At 38.8% G+C, this 19,650-nt stretch overlaps 1 protein-coding gene across 2 annotated transcripts in view; it reads right to left on the minus strand.

The window, feature by feature from the left end:
* tgfbr3 (transforming growth factor, beta receptor III) overlaps positions 1–19,650 on the minus strand; it is a 241,412-nt gene that overhangs the window by 73,785 nt on the left and 147,977 nt on the right. For both annotated transcript variants that reach the window (XM_051932789.1, XM_051932788.1), the window contains exons 4-5: positions 18,382–18,519; positions 1,464–1,647 (exon numbers count right to left, since the gene is read on the minus strand). In XM_051932789.1, the coding sequence (XP_051788749.1) occupies positions 1,464–1,647; positions 18,382–18,519 (322 nt within the window). The remainder of the gene's footprint in view (positions 1–1,463; positions 1,648–18,381; positions 18,520–19,650) is intronic.

Consider the following 19,650-nt stretch of genomic DNA (forward strand, 5'->3'; position numbering starts at 1 on the left):
AAACACCCTCTTCAGACTACTACTTTCTGAAATAGAAGCACCAAAGTTGTCCTACTCAGGCCCTGGTCAAAGCACTGGATGCAACCCAACAGTAACTCCTAATTAAGACAGTGCAACCCTGAAAGAGATACCAACCTACCCAATCGACAGCCATCAGATTATGCCTGATTCACCACCAATGCCATCATCTAACCCCGTGTTAATGAGACCATCAGAGGAGAGAGATAAGTTTGTTGATGCTTTCTGCAAAATTTTGTTGAGGCCAAAGAGATGAAGGTAGATGAAAGACCATGGTTTCCAAAGGTCAGGCTAAATAATGGATTCTGGAAAAATCTCAAAATCCTAAATGAGTATTTACCATCAGTCTTTGCTACACATGAATCACTGCTTGATACAAAAACTATCCTGTATGCAGTCGCAAGGACATTTGTCATCAGCATACCGGCACCGTTTTAATGTGAGGTTAAAAGAATTCAGAAAGGATTTTGGGCAGTTGATTGAAATGCATTGTGCAATAACCACCTTACAGGATGAGACAATTCAAAGTCTAAATATTCCATCCAAAAAGACTGTGAATCATTCTCCTCCAAACTTAATCTGAATAGCAAACTATTAACTTAGAAGACAGCTAGCCACTGCACTGGGGCATTCAGATCCACGTTCAGGCCACATGAAAAGTGTCCTTTGTTGGTCTCTCCAACACCTCTTCCAGCATCAACTCATGCTTTTCCTAGATGGTTTTCCATTCCAGTATTGGAAAGGCCTGAACATGCTTAGCTTCAGGAGGATTACCTGCTCTGAAATGCACGTGGCCTGGCTGCTTGTGTATTTCTAGGTGTATGTTTGGTTATGTTCATTTTCTTGTAAGTGTTTTTAAATATGCCAGGCACTCTGTGATGCAAGCCTCCTCCTCATCCATCTCACTGCTACCCTACATCTTTAAAAAGCAGTAAGACTACGCTAAAAAATTACTAATTGTCACTTTTCTTGAGTTATCTTAAGAACTAGGCAATGCAATTGCTAAGCAAGAGAGAATTTTGAGAAGGGAAGAAGACAAAGGCTGCTAAAAGTATGACGGTATGATTTGGTCTTTGACCTGAATGTTTTTTTGTTCTTTATTTCGCCTTATACAGTTTCTTGTATTAGGAATTTGTTAGTTTTCGCATACCCCTTGGGGTCAGAGCGCAGGATCAGCCATTGTACAGCGCCCCTGGAGCAATTACAGGTTAAGGGCCTTGCTGAAGGGCCCAGCAGAGTAGGATCTCTTTTGGCAGTGACGGGGATTCGAACCAGCAACCTTCGGGATATCAGCACAGATCCTTAGCCTCAGAGCCACTACGTTGAATGATACTAAGACTAATTTTGTAATTCACTAAAACTATAACAATATAGCTTGGTTTGAAAATCAGGGCTTTTTCTTTTTAAAACCCAGTGCTAAATCACTAAGTAGTATCAATACCTACCTTCGCCAACTTTGATGTAGACATTCTCAGCAATCTTTAGTTCAGTGAAGGAAGTTACAGCTGTGAATTTCTTCTCTGCCCAGACTAAAAGATCCTCATTAATATGAGGAAGATTCTCTGTGATGTTCTTGAATGGGAGGGAGTTGTTTCTGGTGTCAAAATGCACTGTTGATCCCTGAGACACCTGGGAGAAAAGAAACATTCAAAACTAAATTCATCTAAAAGGCTCATTATAAAAATAATTTAACATTATATCAAAAACTGTATGGTCATGCAATCATTCATTCAAATCTCCATAACCGTTTTTTCCTAGTCCTAGTAACAAGGAGTAAAAAACATTTCAGGCAGCAACTGAAGTTAGGATGGAACTGCTCTGATTGGGATGCCAGAGACAAGACAATTCCCATAACATTCTCAAACCCAGTTTATCAACTGAGAGTCAAAGGGAACTGAAGCCTATCCTGACAATGAAAAACACAGTTCTGGATTTACATATTGATACTCACTTGCACCACGTCAATGAACTTGACAACAGCTTTGTCATGCAGTTCCTGGAGAAAATCTACTGTAAGTGGACATGCGGAGAGCTTGTAGGTTACACACACAAGAAATCCCCACTGAGAATCTCATCAGAAGAATACGTACAATGAGACAGCTGAGTTTAAAAATTGCAGGTGTCGGCTTGTTACAATCACTGATTCCTGTATTGTTATTTACAATGTCTGTAGGCAGTTTAGCAACTGAAACAGCATAGCCATCAGAGTTGTAAAATATTTTATATTTAGAAGTGCAGTTCGAGTAGGTCATGTTAATCCCTGCTTCACCCTCCAACAAATATAATAAAAATACAGCAGAGTGTGTGGCACATTCTACAGTTTCACCAAGGTGTCCCACCTGAATTACTGGTCTTATTTAAACCGGTCTTAATGAGCTCCTTTGGGATGGTTCACAGGAAGTATTTACAAAATGCAAAATGTACACCAGAATAATTCAGGATGTGTTAAAATGTTCAAAATATTTTACGGTGGTCTACAGCTGAATATACCTTTAAATTTCAATGTTTAAAACTGACTTAAGCAAAATATGAACGTTCTGCTTGTTTAGATAGGTGTAAGGGTAGACTAAAGTTTGCCATTGTAAATTTAACAGATGCCAAAGAGTGGGTTCTCTGCTTCAGAAACATTTGCAAAGAAAGCTCTAAAATTTGCAGAAACATGTAATATTTTATGCTAGTGAGTCACATCTGGTTTTGACAGTGGTTGTTGGAACACAACACTTAAAATATAAGGATTTTTATAGTCTATACAAATTCAAACAGATTTTTGCTTCTCGGACTTGCTTCAAAAGATTTCCTTGGGTCAAGGTCTTGTGCCTATTAAAACCCTCCATATATAAAAATATATACATAAAAATTGCTTGAGACAGGTATGCTTAGGTATACTCGGTTCTCTGTAGTATCTTTCCATAAATTAAACTTTACTTTATACGGTGAATTTTACACCAAGAAACAAAGCAAAAAATACTAAACACTACTAAAGACATTCATTAATTTTCTGTATTGCACTTATTAGTGTAGTCCTGGTTTAAAGCTTTGTCTGCATAACCATATTGTCACTAGGAGTCCTTACCCTTCATGTGAACTGGTATTAAACAAGTGAAAAGATTCACAGTTTCATTGTGTCTCACTTTTATATTTATATTACTGTTATACAGCATAAATAGTCAATCACATGTTATATTTTTCAGAAGACAGTGTACATTTTAAGAGTCTTACTACAACACACCGGATTACTCAGTGAGTTTATTGAACCCAGTTAGTTGGAAATCAAACAACCCATCACTCATGTTAACCTAACAACGTAAAGTACCTTACAAAATTCTTGTAAAAAAATATCTGAATGTAATAACAAAACAATAATAAAATATTGCCACCAGTAAATGGAAAAGCAACCAGTTATTTCATTATCCCAGTATAAAGTAACATGGAGCTTCTAGAAGCATCAAATGAAATACCAAGAACCAGTGAGAACCATAAAGGAATAAAGGAGCTGATGAGCAAAAACTAAAGAGCCTCACTGGTGCTGCTTTTTGCAAGTGTGGAGTAGCCACTTACTCCTCTGCCAAAACCCTAATAGAAAAGGCTCTCTTGTATTTCCATCCATTTTCCAACCCGCTGAATCCAAACACAGGGTCATGGGGGTCTGCTGGAGCCAATCCCAGCCAACACAGGGCAGGAACCAATCCCGGGCAGGGTGCCAACCCACCGCAGGACACACACAAACACGGGCCAATTTAGAATCGCCAATCCACCTAACCTGCATGTCTTTGGACTGCCCAGAGGAAACCCACGCAGACACGGGGAGAACATGCAAACTGCATGCAGGGAGGACCCGGGAAGCGAACCCAGGTCTCCCAACTGCGAGGCAGCAGCGCTACCCACTGCGCCACCTTGCCGCTCCTCTCTTGTATTTCCCCTTCCTTAATTATTTTGTCTGGATTTCTTTCCCCAGCCTTTGCTCAACTCACTTATTGACCCTACACTCGACATGGACTTTAAACTTGAGCCTATTTGTTACTTTTGTGTCAGGAATGGTTTGTACATCTCTACGGCTGTCAGTTTAATTTGGTGCCCAGCATCCAGAGTTCATTCTCTCCTGATGGAGTTGTGAACCTTCACAGTTCTTTGACTAAATGCAATAACCTTCCACCTATTCCTTGTGGGGCTTGCTGGATTACTTTGGGGGGGATTTCTCTGAGGTACGGCCTGGCAACCTGAGACGCATATGCGTTCTGCCAACCTAAAAACACGGGGAGAACAATTCAATCCAGTCACACACTTAACTAAGATTCAAGCTCTCTGAGGTTACACTGATAAATGGCACTCACTATAAAAGTCATTGACATTATATATACTGTAGGTAGGTCACTATGGCACTAGAGACCTGCTTTCAATTACCCATCTAGACACTTCCCATGTGGAGTGCGCACTCATGATTCTTTCCACATACAAACATAAGTGATCTATGAGTGTGAGTGTACTATGTTCTGGACTGGTTGGTTCTTGGCTTGAACCCAGTGCCACTGTGACAAGCTCTGGTTGGCAAAAAGATGAAATAGAAATAACAGATTCAGAAAATGGAAAGATACAGGGCCACATACAGCATATGAGTCATCGCTAAAGTAACGTGGAACACATTAAACCAAAATGTTTACCTTCTTAATGTAAATGGAGAATATGAAGCTTCCTCAATAAAACAGAACAAAACACAAAATGACTTAATGAGCAGATCTGTCTGCAGAAAATAGTATACTAGTTCATTTACAGCTATGCATTACAGTACATTTAAAGGCATCTTTGATCTTTACACATAGGAAGGAGATACACACAGCACAGTAAGTAATAAGACGCTTACCAAAGCAAAGTTTAGATTTTCTATAGCATATGACAAAGACAGCAAGAGACCAAGGTTGTGCCAAATAATGCCCATTTGGTTTCAAAGGTGTCGTTAGACATATGCACTCATCTGTAGTAAGTGGTATGTTTAGACAGTATCAATCGGTCAGTGTTTACACACAATGAATATTGTCTTTTAACAGGAACAATGTCCCGTCTGATCCATGTGGACTGGGCTGCCTCAGAGACTGTACACCCACAGAGTTTCTGCTATTCATCTGGTTTAAATGATAAAACATTTCTAGAGTGTCTGCACAGATGAGGTCATTGCTTCCTGCTGGACACACACATGGACTCTATAACAACAATGCCCGAATTATATGTTCACTCTGTATATATCATTACTTTGAGTTTATAACATAATTGGAACTTTATCCTGTGCCAATCCCTGCTAAGTTACACCAAACCAAAGCAGACAGGATTACAAAATAACGATTGAAATTGAATAACTGCATTACAAGGTTTTAAATTTGTCTGTGCTTTTTTAACAGATTGAGTGTAAAAATAATAATACAGAAATAATTCCAAGCCACTTCTCAGATTTATACACACGCTTGCATTAAAAGCCAGAAAAATCCAAACATTTGAAGGAGAAAAAAAAGAGAAGAATAAAATTACAAACCAGATGTGCAGAGGTAAATAGAAAGGAAGACTAAGCTGTGTGTGGCTGTGCCACGAAATGCTGAATCTCACTTTGGCACAGAAGCCCACCGAAAAGACCACCTCATTGGTCCTAATGGAGCTGGGTTCATACGCCTCATTTCAGACAGAAAAAAACATTCACATGTGTTATGCACTCTACCCTGCAATACCCCGGCGGCTGGTCTAGACACAGTCTGGGCCTCAAACTAAAACTTGACGGTCCTGCACTAAAGAAGAGTCATAAAAGCCAGTCATCATGCTTTTAGCTGGATCTTCTGTAAACCAGTTATAACATTGGGAGGAGACCAGATGAGCAGTCCGGGGCCATGCTCAGAATCATTTGTTTGTGATGTCTTCAGGTCACACTGTCATGTTTAGAATGGCTAAGTTAGAAAGAATTTTTTCAACAGTATTAATAAGAAACCAATTAGAAAAGGCATATCTGCCTCGTGTTACTGAATGTTGCGAATAGTCTCTATTGGCTAAGGTTATCACATAGTCCTATGCATTTTAGATACTGAAAAGTTCTCAATCAGTCTGTTTTGAACAGACCCTTTCCACAGTGAAGGCCATCAAAAAGTGCATTACAAGTACAGAGATACTGTATACCTGTGATGAGGCGTGTTAGGGGTCCATGGCTGTTTTAAACAGTGCTAAAAAGTGCGGTAATGTGGATGAGCGGCCCTGGGGTGCTGATGGGGGGATTGGCACAGCACCCCTTCACTTGTGGATGTGTGCAATTTGGTACCTGCACCCACTAAATTATAAAGAGCCTGAGTGGTACTAAGGAAAGTGGAAGATTTTTTAACTTTGAGTGAGTACAGGACTGAAGATTCCTTAAAATGTAATGCTCTTTCTTTTCTTTTGCAGTGTCTGCCTTTCAGTTAGGAGGAGTAAAATCTATTTTACATTCAATAGTACAGTAAAGAAAGAAAATATTAAGGAATGTAATATTAAGACATGGCATTAAATCAGATGTTAGTAAAAGGGACACAGTGCTCTTGCTTTTTTGGTAATAAGTGGTATGGCAACCACGCAAAAGTCCTTCAATTACTGCAATATGGGATCTTAATGTATTTAACTGATATTTTTTAAGGGAATTTGGCAATGTGCTAGTTAATTATTTTGCAGATCCGAGAATCTCAATTTGAAATGTAGCCTAGCCACTGCATTGGGTTGGCATGTCCTCCCTGTGTCTTCAGCCGAACAAATTTCTTCCCACATTCTAAAGACATGCATGATAATTTAACTGGCCAATCAAAATTTTTTTGGTATTTGTATGCATGCGTATGCCCTTGTGACTTGCTTTTGGTGCTGCTATGGTAGTTCCAGCACCTGTGGTGCTGCATGTCAGGGGGTTATGGCAATGTGTAGTTTTTAGAAATAAAAGCAGTGCATCTTGGGCTCTGTGAATGTGCATGGCTGTGGCACTGTGCATCATCACGATATTCTGTGTGGAGGCCAGCTGAATGCTGGTTAACATGCAGGAGCAGTCAGCTCAGCTGTTCCACATCGACATCCCAGGGTCATAATTAGCACACTGCACCCAAAGGAGTATAAAAGGAGCCTGAGTAGGGTTCTCAGAAGATCAGGAAAAAAACAAGGAAGCTGGGTGAAGAGAAAGAGAAAGAGCAGAACTGGTTGGTGCCAGTGTGGAAAGATGATCGCAAAGCGGTCAGGGGAAACCCAGTGGTGGAACTGCCCGAGAGGCACTCCATAAGTGGACCGGATCACTACTGCTGTTCTGTGGAGAGCAAGAGTGATTGGGGCTCCTAAGAATCGCACAGATGCCAATGGAGGCAAAGGGAAGACGAAGCTGTGCTTTGATCATCCCGGTGGATTCCAAGGGATGGGAAGAGGGGAGGGGCTCCTAGGGATCCAGCGGATGCTGAGGAGTAGGAAAGATGGAGCATCCTGGATGATACTGAGAGATGGTGAACAGGACAGGATGGATTATTAACTTAAAGATTTTGCACTGCACTCTATTTATTGTTTGGACAGGGATGTAATAAAAAGCCCTTTCTTGTTGTTATGTGTCTTCAATTGCCCTAGTCCATCTTGATTTCATGACTATTGACGACCCACTCTCAAGAAGGTAATGTTAGCTGTCTGCAACATCTCAGCACCTTATAACCCCATAACTGAACAAGTGAGAAAACTGATTAAGCTATAAAATATTAAATTGGAGATAAAAAATAGAAAAGTAAAAAAATAAATAAATAAATAACTAGATGCATATTTAATCACCTCTATATTAAAATGTGAGTAAGTGTGGAAGTGCTTCGAGAAGTGTGCTGAGGGTTTTTTTAGACATTCAATAATCTACTTTAACTTGCATATTTACAGTAACTACCTCAGTTTCTGTACTTTTTCCAAATTTGAGATTATCTTTAGAAGGCATTTTGCAATATAATTAACACAAAAACACTGTTGCAATACATACATTTTATTTCTCTTCAATGTATAAATGAAATTCCTTCATTGCAGGGCTGTGGGGCACAACATTGGATGTCAAGCAGTAGTGAAGCCTGGATGGGGCACCAGTCCATTACTGGACCAATCAAGAGACACCAATAACCCCAATGCATACATCTTTGGGATGTGTGAGGACAACTAATGATCCGGAGAAAGCCCACATACACCTGACAGTTCCTGACACAGATGGCGACTAGGCTGGAATATGAAGCCAAGTGCCTGGAGCAGACAGGTAGCAACATTAATAGCTGTAACAACATGCTGCCCAGTGTTTTTTTTTTTTGTTAACGTTAACTAAATACATCAATGGACCCTAAAATTGTGCATATTAACATATAAAAATTGTAACATGCACTTTTTAAGCCTCTCTCTTTCACCTCTTTTTCACTATAATTAAATACATGTTATGTAAAGATTGTGTTATATTTAGACATAAAGATTCCTCAACCCATTCCTACACAAGTAGGTTAAAAATGGATGAGCAGTACTTGAGTAATAACAGGCCTGTTGTAGTGCAATGCCTGAATTAAAAACAGTGTTAGTACACAAATGCTGAAATATAAGGTTTGTCTGAAGCTACAGGTGAAGAAAAGATATAGAAAGAACTAGAACATTTAAACATACCCAGTGTGAGCTTAGAATGCCCTATATGTATTGTCAGGGGCGGAATTCAGCCTTGCCCGAGGGCGAGAACTTGCATGGAGCATTATCTTCTCTGGAACGCTAGATGGCAGCGAGCCCAGGCTCAGAATCCCGCAAGGGTACCCACGAGGCATGCCGGGTATTGTAGTCCCAGGGAACACGCCTTCCTGTGGGCTGCCAGGAGGAGCTGTGGGATTTGGGAGTCCCTGTTGCATGGGGCTCTAACCTCACCCGGAAGTGCTTTGAAGCTGCAACATCATATCACCAGAAGCACTCCCAGGGGATAAGATAAAAGGAGCTGCCTGCCTCACATTGACAAGCCAGAGGAGGTGGATAAAGCTTGCGTGGAGGTGTGGAGGAGGCAGCTAGTAAGAGAAAGACAAAGTATTGTGGCTTTACTGTGCTTATGCAAACTTGTGGTTGTGGTGGGAAATGCTTGGCTCAAAAGAGTTTGTGCTCGAACTTGTGTCCTGAGCCTGCTTGTGTTGGGTGTTTGGGGAGCTGGTGCTCCCCCTACTGGCCGCAGTACATATCTCTAAATGAAAGCCTACATATTTGCACATCATGAATTCAATGCCTTTATTGATCCCATCATATGCTATCTGGCATGTTCAGTATTTATTAACTTTATGAATGCTATTCCTGAGATTGATAACATATCCTCCATCCAATTAAACCAAAAGCCAGTGCCTACAGGGCAAACCCGAATAGGTTAAACTTTCACTTAACCAGTATTGAGGCTCTTTAGTTCTCTTTCAAAAACAACAGCTGCTTGCTGCCAGCTTTTCTCCACAGCCCACAGGTTTTTAAAAGCACAATTTAATGTGGTTTCCTGGTGTTTCCACCTATCAACATTCACATATTAAGGCCACATGTTCAGAAAGCTGAGGAAAAAAAATGGCAAATGCTTTATATCAATTATCAAGCTCGTGTTATTTTCATCCGCTAACTATGCAACCATTTCCTTTGTGTGTATATTGAAGTCAATTCATTTTGAAAACGCCTGTTGCTTTTAACTTGAAATCTCAAATCTTTGGGAAATGGAGTATTATATCCCCTAGAATGCTTTGATAATTCATCATTTTATCACATTTCACGAGGTGCATACCTAATTAAAAAGTGGCTTAGTGTGCTGTTCTGGCTAATCTTTCCATTAAATCACATTTATACATTGGCTAGGAGTGCAGTCTGCGATCTCACCCAATAATAACATTAAATTCTGTTGTCAGCACACCTTCACAGATTGTAAACTCACCAAATGCTGCTTTCTGAAAGAAAAAAGTACTCACATGCAAGATTACTTCCTGCTTTGTTTATAAACATTAATCATATACACATTACTGTGCATTCAGTATTGTTAAATTTGCCAGATAATGTAGAGGAAGGAAAGCCTTTATTACAAAACAATTCAAACATTAGTCTGGCCCTTTATGGAGAACTTTAATGGAGCTACAGTACACTTCTAGGTAATTATCTGTAATGTGCCCAACCACACCCTCACCACACGTGTCCCTCTCCACTGTGTGGCAACTGCAACTACTCTGTCATCACCCAAAGCTCATTTTATAAGCAGACCCCTTATAACCTGTCTTCACTCTTTCACTGAGTTAGCCCTTAGTTTCTTACTACTCAGCCTTTGTAGTTTCTTCTGAGGTCTTAGACTTCTTGCAATCCTTCTGAGCTTACTTTTTGCTTCTCCCTTTGTTAGTGTTTTTGCTACTATCTGTACTTGAGTAAGTGTGGGTCAGTTTGTTTTGTACTTGTTTATGTTTACTTTTTGGTTTAAATTTACAGATTTCAAGATGTTTAAATATATTTGCACGTTTCACGTTTTCACGTTTCATATTATTGCTCATCTCATCACTTAACCAGCCATCTTATTTTCAAAAAAATATATATTTTTTATCCTTTCTTAACCTTTTAAGACAGGGGTGGACAAAGTCAGTCCTGGAGGGCCACAGTTGCTGCAGGTGTTTGTTCCAACCCAGTTGCTTAATTAGAAAACAATTCTTGTCAATAATTTAATTCCATGGCTTGTCTGTGCTTTAAATCTGCCATGTCAGGTCATTCTCATATCCTAGATTTTTTTTTCTTTCTAAAGATATCGTCCAAATGATATGAAGTCTAAAACGGATGAATAATTCTCAGTCCTTCACTTTTTTCTCTTCACTTTCTTTACAGGGTGGCGCAGTGGTAGCGCTGTTGCCTCGCAGTTAGGAGACCCGGGTTCGCTTCCCGGGTCCACCCTGCATGGAGTTTGCATGTTCTCCCTGTGTCTGCGTGGGTTTCCTCCGGGCGCTCCGGTTTCCTCCCACAGTCCAAAGACGTGCAGGTTAGGTGGATTGGTGATTCTCAATTGGCCCTAGTGTGTGTTTGTGTGTGTTCTGCGGTGGGTTGGCACCCTGCCCGGGATTGGTTCCCTGCCTTGTGCCCTGTGTTGGCTGGGATTGGCTCCAGCGGACCCTTGTGACCCTGTGTTCGGATTCAGTGGGTTGGAAAATGGATGGATGGACTTTCTTTACAAGTACTTAATTAAACCAAATTGTGCACAATAAATACACACAGGTGTAAATGGAAACACGCCAAATAGAGAAATGCTGGTTTCTTTCTTTTAGATAAAAGGAAGCAATTAAAAACAGAGAATACAGCTATTCAAGACTAAATTAACCAATAAGGGTTCAAATTCATAATAAGCAAGACAACTAAAATAAAGCAGAAATGTTACTTGAGCAATAAATGTTACTTATTAATCAATTGGGTTGGAACAAAAACCTGCACTCACTGTGGCCTTCCAAGAACGACTTTGCCCACCCCTGTTTTAAGAGGAAGCAGCTAACTGGTAGAAGATTCCTTCTGTGGAGGAGGTCAGCACTATCCATAGCTCATGGTACAAAAATTAGAAAAAGAGAAACATTTCTAATACAGAGAAGGCATCTCAACGTGTGTGCCACTCTGGTTAGTGTGATGTATATGGAAATTAAAGCCAAGTAAACTCTATGGTAATGGCTTATGAGGCAGTCAATGACATTTAACCCTGAATTAAGCACAATATGACACTTGTGTCAGCAACATGAACTTTGGAGAGATTCCTATTTTTTAACTTCTAAAAATACATTTTTTAAATTAGTTACCAGTTTGTGTATGAAGTAGGATAAAACATAGTAAAATATTTCTCAATCATTTTCTTTTAGCTTCAGCTCATAATCACTGGCAAATTTTGAAGTTTTCTTTGGTATCATAAATACTCATAGCCATCAAGACATTCATTTGACAGCACTGATTTGATTTCTGCCACTTCAAAAATATCATCTACAGTGAGCAGGCCTAAGAAACAACCAACAGCCAGACCTGCTCTCTATACACATGTCTGAGTAGGCCTCAATCCTTGCAGCCTAGCCCCTCAACAGGCAGGTTTTGGGTCTGCATTGGACCAAAAAATGTGGCAAAGACTTTCAAAGAACCAAACACAAACAATGTATTCAAAAGATTCAAAAAAGAGCACAATAAAGGCAAACAAGTTCAATAAACCTCAATCTAAAACAGTACCTTTAAAATGAAGCCAAGAGTCAAAGTTGGATAATCCAGACATTAAAAATAAGTGTATATATCTAAAGACATGAATCAAACCAAAAACACAATGCCAAAGCTGCAGAAGAGTGTAGCTTTTCCATTTATACTGCTAGCACAGTCCACCAGATGCATCATCAAAGTGTTTCTAGAAAACTATTGTTTTAGTAACCAGAAAAGCTAGCATTGCTAAAGTCAATTTAGCCATCCTAATATTTTCTACTCCTATATTATATAATGTGTGGGCATCTTTCATAAAGATTAGGGTGTTTCCTGAAGTCCTGGCTAAATTGCCCATCACAGCATGGTCATTCTGGCCTCCTAATAATTCCCCTTCTTTAATTGGCTAATTGTCTCTTTCACCTCTTTATCACCTAATAACTAATGTGCAGAGAGTGTACTGGTGCAATGATGGCTACAGTCGTATCATCCAGATGGATTGGGCCACCCCTCTCTATGTAAAACAGTGTCTTGAATAATGCTATAATAATGCAAAGTCTTCTTCTTCTTTAATGATCTAGCTGCGACAACAGCTAGGAAAGATTCAAGATTATAACTGTTGCTCATTTTGTAACTTACGTTTTATCTAGTGATCTATATTAAAGACAAATCTCTGCACTTTCTCTTTTAGGCATTTAGTTATCAGGATAGGTTTTGGCACCCAGAACTCAAAATGGGACTAAAGAGGCTTAGAAAATGGACACATGGATATTTCCAGTAATGATCTGCAGCTAACTGGCAGTCTTTTAATAAGTCCACTTCCATTCAATGTCTATTCAGTGAGGGCTGTAGAAACAACATGGCATGCAGGACAGATCAGGCCAGCCAATCATCAGCAGCTTGTTCCAGAATTCTCAGGTGTATAAAGTTCAGTTGAGAAACAATGTCCCACCAGGCTGTCATGTGTCTGCCTAGAAAAGGAGTACTGGGATCCACTCCTGGAGCTCTCTGAATGTTGTGTTTCATGTATTTATCTTCATATTTGGTGTTCTTGTGTTGTTTATTTGAATTCTTTTATTATTCTATATTTATTGTACTCTTCTGAAAGCTTGTGAAGTGCTTTCAACATGTGAAAGATTTCTTACAAACAAAATGCATTAATATTATTATTCAAATCTATTCAAAATACAATGCAAGTACAGTGGAACCTCGGTTTGCGAGTAACTTGGTTTACGAGTGTTTTGCAAGACGAGCAAAAATTTTTGATAAATTTTGACTTGATAAATGAGCAAGGTCTTGCAGTACGAGTAGTATGTATACGCTTTGTCTGCTGAGTGTCATGTGATCACAACTGAGCTGATGGTTCTTCTCTCTCTCGCTGCGGGATTGTGGGCAATCATCTCCTATTCTCTGTCTGAATCCCACAAGAGTTTATAAACTCACTCACACCAGCCATGATTCTTTTCAAAGGTAAAGTGCAGGTTAATTTGTTTTATGTATTTTTACTTTATATTTTGTATTAATCATTTATATAAGAATAGTTTTGGGTTGTGGGACAAATCATCTGAGTTTCCATGATTTCTTATGGGGAAATTCACTTTGATATACAAGTGCTTTGGACTGTGAGCACGTTTCCGGAACGAATTATGCTCGCAAACCAAGGTTCCACTGTACTGTACTTTTGAGCCCCTGGAAAATTGGGGGGGGGGGGGTGGTCGGGGGTAATGCAGAAAAATGGCTGTCATTTCAAGATGGCGCATACAATATTTTTGGTAAACCCCTTAAATTAAAGCTGAAAGTCTACTCTTCAATCACATAATGGTTGCTTTATTTCAAATCCATTGTGGAGGTGTACAAAATTATGAAAACTGTGTCACTGTTCATAAACTTATGGACCTGACTGTAGATGCCTCAATTTTACTTTTATAAGAAATGCCCTTTCTTTGAAGGCTTGTGTTTTTCTAGCTAGTCCAATTTTTCCTGCTGTAAGTATCCACATGTTTTCCTTTAAATTATTTAGTCCTACATAGTGGCACATGCCTTGTGTGTAAAGAGCCAAGTATAAATCTGAAGCTAATACAGGTGGTGGTATGTGGCACTGCCTCACAGGTTCAATTCCTACACTCATCTGTGTGGATTTTGAATGTTCTCCCTGTGTCTGTATGGATTTTTCAAGCATTCTGCTTGTCATTGCACATTCCCAAAGATCTTCAAGTTAGGTTACTTGGTGATTCCAAATTGGTTGGTGTTGAGCCTAGTTTGGACTCATATTGCAGGTTCCCACCTTTTATCCAGTGCTATGACAACAGGCTTTGGATCCCATGCACTTGTGACACTGAATTGGAATAAGTGGGTCTGAAAAAACGTATGTTATGCTACTTATACAGGCTTTTAAAAATAGACTATAAAAGAATGGCCTTGGAAAAGAACCATTTTAGTTGACAAAGGGAAGACCTGAGCAGGAAATAGCTGAATAAATAAATGTCAGTTGTAAATGATGATTTGGTTTTGGAAATTCACACTGCTTTCAAAATACAGGCTTCCATTCATGGCTGTAAATGTTTGGCTTAATCGTTCAAGCGTCTCAACAGTAATCCAGAGAACAAAGCACAGACTGCCTCTCGTTTGCTCTCTGCCTGAGGCTCCACTGATTTGGATCCTTGAGCAGAGAACCTTTAGGGAATGAGTTAGGGAAGAAAGCCTTAGCATTCAGGCGCAAAAGAGTGCGAGTGCAGGCGCCTAAGTGTGTGTGGGCTTGTGCTAATGTCAATATGAGGGAAACTTGAAAGAAAGTGCACTCACAAAGATAACAAGTCCTGGAAAAGCTCCACTCCAGTGACCTTCCTCCACTTCAGCGTTACAAAACACTTTTTTCCTTAAATACTAATTTTGCAGTCTTTTCAAAAACTGAAAGTGCTAACATCTATTTATTCTGCCTTTCATAATTAAGGGAGTTTTTTGAAATTCTTACAAGTACAAAAGAGCATTAACATTTTATAGTGCTTTAAAATTTCTTTCATATTTTTTCTTTAAACCTGCTACCTACCTGAAGATAACAAAGGTTGATATCAGGAGTCTACACACTATAAATGAAATTTCGACTTTCTTTAACGTATATGTTAAAATAAACACAATTTATTCTAGATCTTTTGCCAGTTTAATGAGAGTTTGTAACCAACAATATATTAGGAAGAATAATTAAAAATTAAATAACATGAAGTGTATAAGGTTGAAAACGTGCGCATATCCTTTCTAATGGAGGTTTGTGACTAGGTTTATATTTATCCAGTCACCATCCAGGTCATGTATAAAGGTCATTTGCCTTCACCTGCCATCAAATGAAGTCATTCCACTTAGCCTTTATTATCATTACCAGCTTCTTGAAGCATTTTCTGAGATTTTTAGTTTGCATAGAGTAGGGTTGGCCATGGTGAAAAAGTACCTCAGAAAAGATCAATGAGCTCTTACTGGTGAAAAGGGATTAATATAAAGGGTATTACGTATATTACAAAACACTGTGGCGACCATCATTACAAGGTGCCACCATTAAGAGATTCTAAAGCTTAGGACATCCATCCAAAATTGATGATTGGTCAAGAAAGCTAAAAACAACCACAAAGGGGATGTAGGAATTTACAGACAGCAATTCTTGAATATTCTTAACAAGTCTGAACTGCGGGGTTGAGTGGCAGAATGGTGGCCAATTCCCACAAAAAGTACATCTAGGCCGGTATACATTTTGAGAAAACTTCTCAAAGCCATGTAGGAAAATAGTAAGAAATGACCAAGGAAGAATTTTTTTCAGCCATAAAGCCAGGCAACTTGTTTGCCACAAAACCAACACAGTTAACCATCCAAAAAATCAAGTTTATCATGTAAAGCATGGTGGTTGCAACATCTTACTATGGGCTGTTTGTCTTCAGTGAAATCTGCAGCTCTGGTCAGAAACATTGTAAAAACAAATAGCTCTAAATATGAAGATATTTTGGAGATTAAACCTTCTGCCATGTGTCATAAAGCTTAAGCAAATCAAGAATTTAACTTCAAAACACAACTATGATTTGAAGCACACAACCAGTACAGCCAGAGAATGGCATAAAAAAAAAACACTAATGTTCAATTATGGCCTGGACGGAGCCCAAACCTCAGTCCTACACAACAGTTTGTGGACACGTCCCAAAGACTTGAACTACTCTGTCAATAAGCGTTGGACAAAATTGCAATGTCCATAGGGAGCGATACAAACAGACATACTCCTGCAATCAAAGCAAAAAGTGCTTCCATGAAAAGTATCCGTTTGTTTTCAGCTAAATGGTATTGATTGCAGAAAATCTTATTAAAGGTGAAAAAAGATCTGACACAAGCAGTCTTGATTTCAGCATTTGCGTCAAAAATCCTAAAGCTTCAATAATACTGTAAAGACTTTTCATATCTCTTGGGGCTCCACTTTCCAACTATAGTTTAAACACATTGCTATAAGCTTGACTTGAAACTCTACACTGCCTCAGTGTGATGGAGTGTCACTTGGGTTAAATGTGCGCTAGGTGCCCAGCTATTAAATGATAACTCATTCCAAAAAGATTTTTTGCAACAGCTACTTCCAGGATATGGACGAATGCACATAGAATGGATGATAAGACTTCACTGACATGTGACAATATATAAACAATCCTATAGCCAAAGCCACAAATTGACATAAATAAGCAAAAATAAGACAGGTGGAAACCAGCTAACTCACCTTGGAAGCCACAGCATGTAGCAACACCTGCAGTTTCCTTCCAATGGAACAGTCAGAATTTACGGTGCTTAAATAAAGATCAAATGTTTCTCCCTTACGTTGTTTTACTGAACCACAGCTATGTTATGCCACTTGTGAAATTAATAAGCTAAAGCATGAAAAGCCCGGGCTTTACACTTGGGCATTCAACCTTCCTTACACTTCAAATAACTGGCAACATTTTTGTACATTTTCATTGGCACCTAAATGGGTCCCCTGGGAATAATGAATATTATTAAAGTATAGGCCCCTGGCTGGCTTTTTCATTTTATAAAACCTTTAAAAATGAACAGGACTAAAATTTTGTGTGGCAGAAATATTATGAATATAAAGTGAAATTTGTGCCTAGGTCTTTCAAAAATAATAGGTGAATTTGAAAGAAAAAGCTGTGTGATAGGACTCTAGTTAAGGATACCATGACTATTAGGGCCTATGACATGGTCACTTACTATGCCATTTTACTGACAATGTTGTTGTAGGTTTATCATGAATAAATTATTAACCAGCACCACATCTCTGAAGGTTTGTACTGCAAATAAAACTTCACCAATGAACCAGGGCAATTAGAAAGATGTCAAAATTAGTATAGTACACCCTCACGTGGCCTCTGTTTATCATCCTAATTGGTTCGTTAATCAGAGGCCAAATTCTGTCCTCTAAATAAACTTTCATACTGTTTGTTGGTAACAGTGATCCTTGAGTGCAAGACATCCTTCCATACGGTTCTGTCTTGGTCCATTTGCAGATGTTGCTTTACTTACTGTTACCTTAGAAAAGTTTTACTTTATGAGGGCACATTATTCTTTAGGCAATGCATTTTCTGTGCTGACTTCAAAACTTAGACAAGTACACAGATATTTTTTTTTCTCAGCTCTAGCTTTAACCAGATTTTCATTTTTGGATTATTTTGTCCCTGTTTGTGAATGCCATTGGCACTAATAATCTGTACTTTGATAAATATGAATTGCCTGTCCGCTCTTATTTTAAAACTACTTTCCTGAGCACAGCATGATAAAAAACCACAGTCCATCCCAGCAGCAACCAGGTTAAGCCAGAAACCAACCATTTGTGAAACTTCAGAAAAATCAAGAGGAAGCTGTCAATGAGCCATTTTAGAGTGATGTCTTTGCTCTGTGGTAGTCGAATCTGACGAACACTGACAAAATATGCAAATTTAACACAGAAAGTATCCTATTCATATTTTCAGCAATGGTTCAAGCATTTTGAGGCAGCAATGCTACTTTTTGTGGAAACTCAATCATTTGCTGCAAATTTACTTTAATAAATCACATTCCATACCTGGACAGTGACTTTACCTGCCTACTTTTCATTGAAATGAATGTATAGGTATGTTTATGAAAAGCAATGAAAGAGTAGGATCAACGGAGTGACATTACTCCATACAGTTCCAGCATACTCACATAAAATGTGCGCTCGATTCCAGGTGCTAGCTTCTCAGTCTTCACTTTCCATTGCACTGGGTGAGGTGAGTTAAGGACAAATGCCAGAGGCTTTTGGTGAATCAAGATTGAGCTCATTGGCCTTAAATGAAGAGTCACCTGCATAGAGTGAAATGTAAAATGGTTAATATATGTGATGAAAAAGACTACAGCACTACACAGATTAGTTTTTCAATGATTCATCTTCACTTAACGCTACTTTCTACCACTACTCCTTTGAGTTGCCAACTCATAATCCGCTTAACTTGCACTTTTCTGTATCCTTCTTAGTAAATGCTGATCTAATTAGAGACTCGCTTTCCCAAAGAGAGGAGCAAAATGCTTTGTCACCATTTATTGTTTATTTATTATTATTATTTATTTATTATTTATTATTATTATTTATTTATTGTTAACCTTAATAAATCATATCAAGTAGGACAGATAATTATATTAAATATCTCCAAAATCCCACAATACTTGTGACCACACATTAGACCTACCACAAATATTGTGTGCATTACAGATGGCATTATAATCCAAACCCTTTTCAGATGTGCTCACATTTCAAGCAATCCCTCCTCTAGACTCATCACTAACATTTGCAAAGCAGCATGGTTGGTCCAAAGGAGTCACAAGAATTTTTGGTGAAAAGCCCAAATTTTGGAACACTTCCGCATTTTTATTTTCTTTACCAACAGCGGTGGATAACAAAACTTAATGAACACTTAGTTCTGCAAAAATATGTAAAAGTCCAACCCCTAATAACTTCAATAATTATACAAAATTGAAATAATATAACTCAATGATTAAATATTCCACATGTACCTTTACTACTGGAGAGGAGAGGAGGTCCACGGCCTTCATTATATTCTGTAATCTATCCATACTTCCAAGTTTAGGTATTCAAGAAGATGAAGCCTTATTTTCTGATAATATCCACTTAAATATTATAAACTGCACTTTGTTGCTGTTATTCACTCAAAAATCATGGATGCTCTTTACTACAAATCCTGCAGACTGGTCAGTTTTTACTGTCTTACTGTGTTTACATGTGTCTTCTATGCCCGTTTCAGTTTCTACCCATGTTCTAAAAAAGTGTTATGCTAATAATTGACTTGACATGAATAAATCTAGAGATGTGTGTGCCCTTGGATGGACTGGCATTCTGCTCCAAGTTTGTTAATGCCTTGCGTGCTGCATTGGAACAAGCACCAATCAACGCAACTCACACTTGTCTGATGCCATTTT

The sequence above is a fragment of the Erpetoichthys calabaricus genome, chromosome 10 (genome assembly GCF_900747795.2).
Source record: "Erpetoichthys calabaricus chromosome 10, fErpCal1.3, whole genome shotgun sequence".
NCBI classification, from domain to species: Eukaryota; Metazoa; Chordata; class Cladistia; order Polypteriformes; family Polypteridae; genus Erpetoichthys; species Erpetoichthys calabaricus.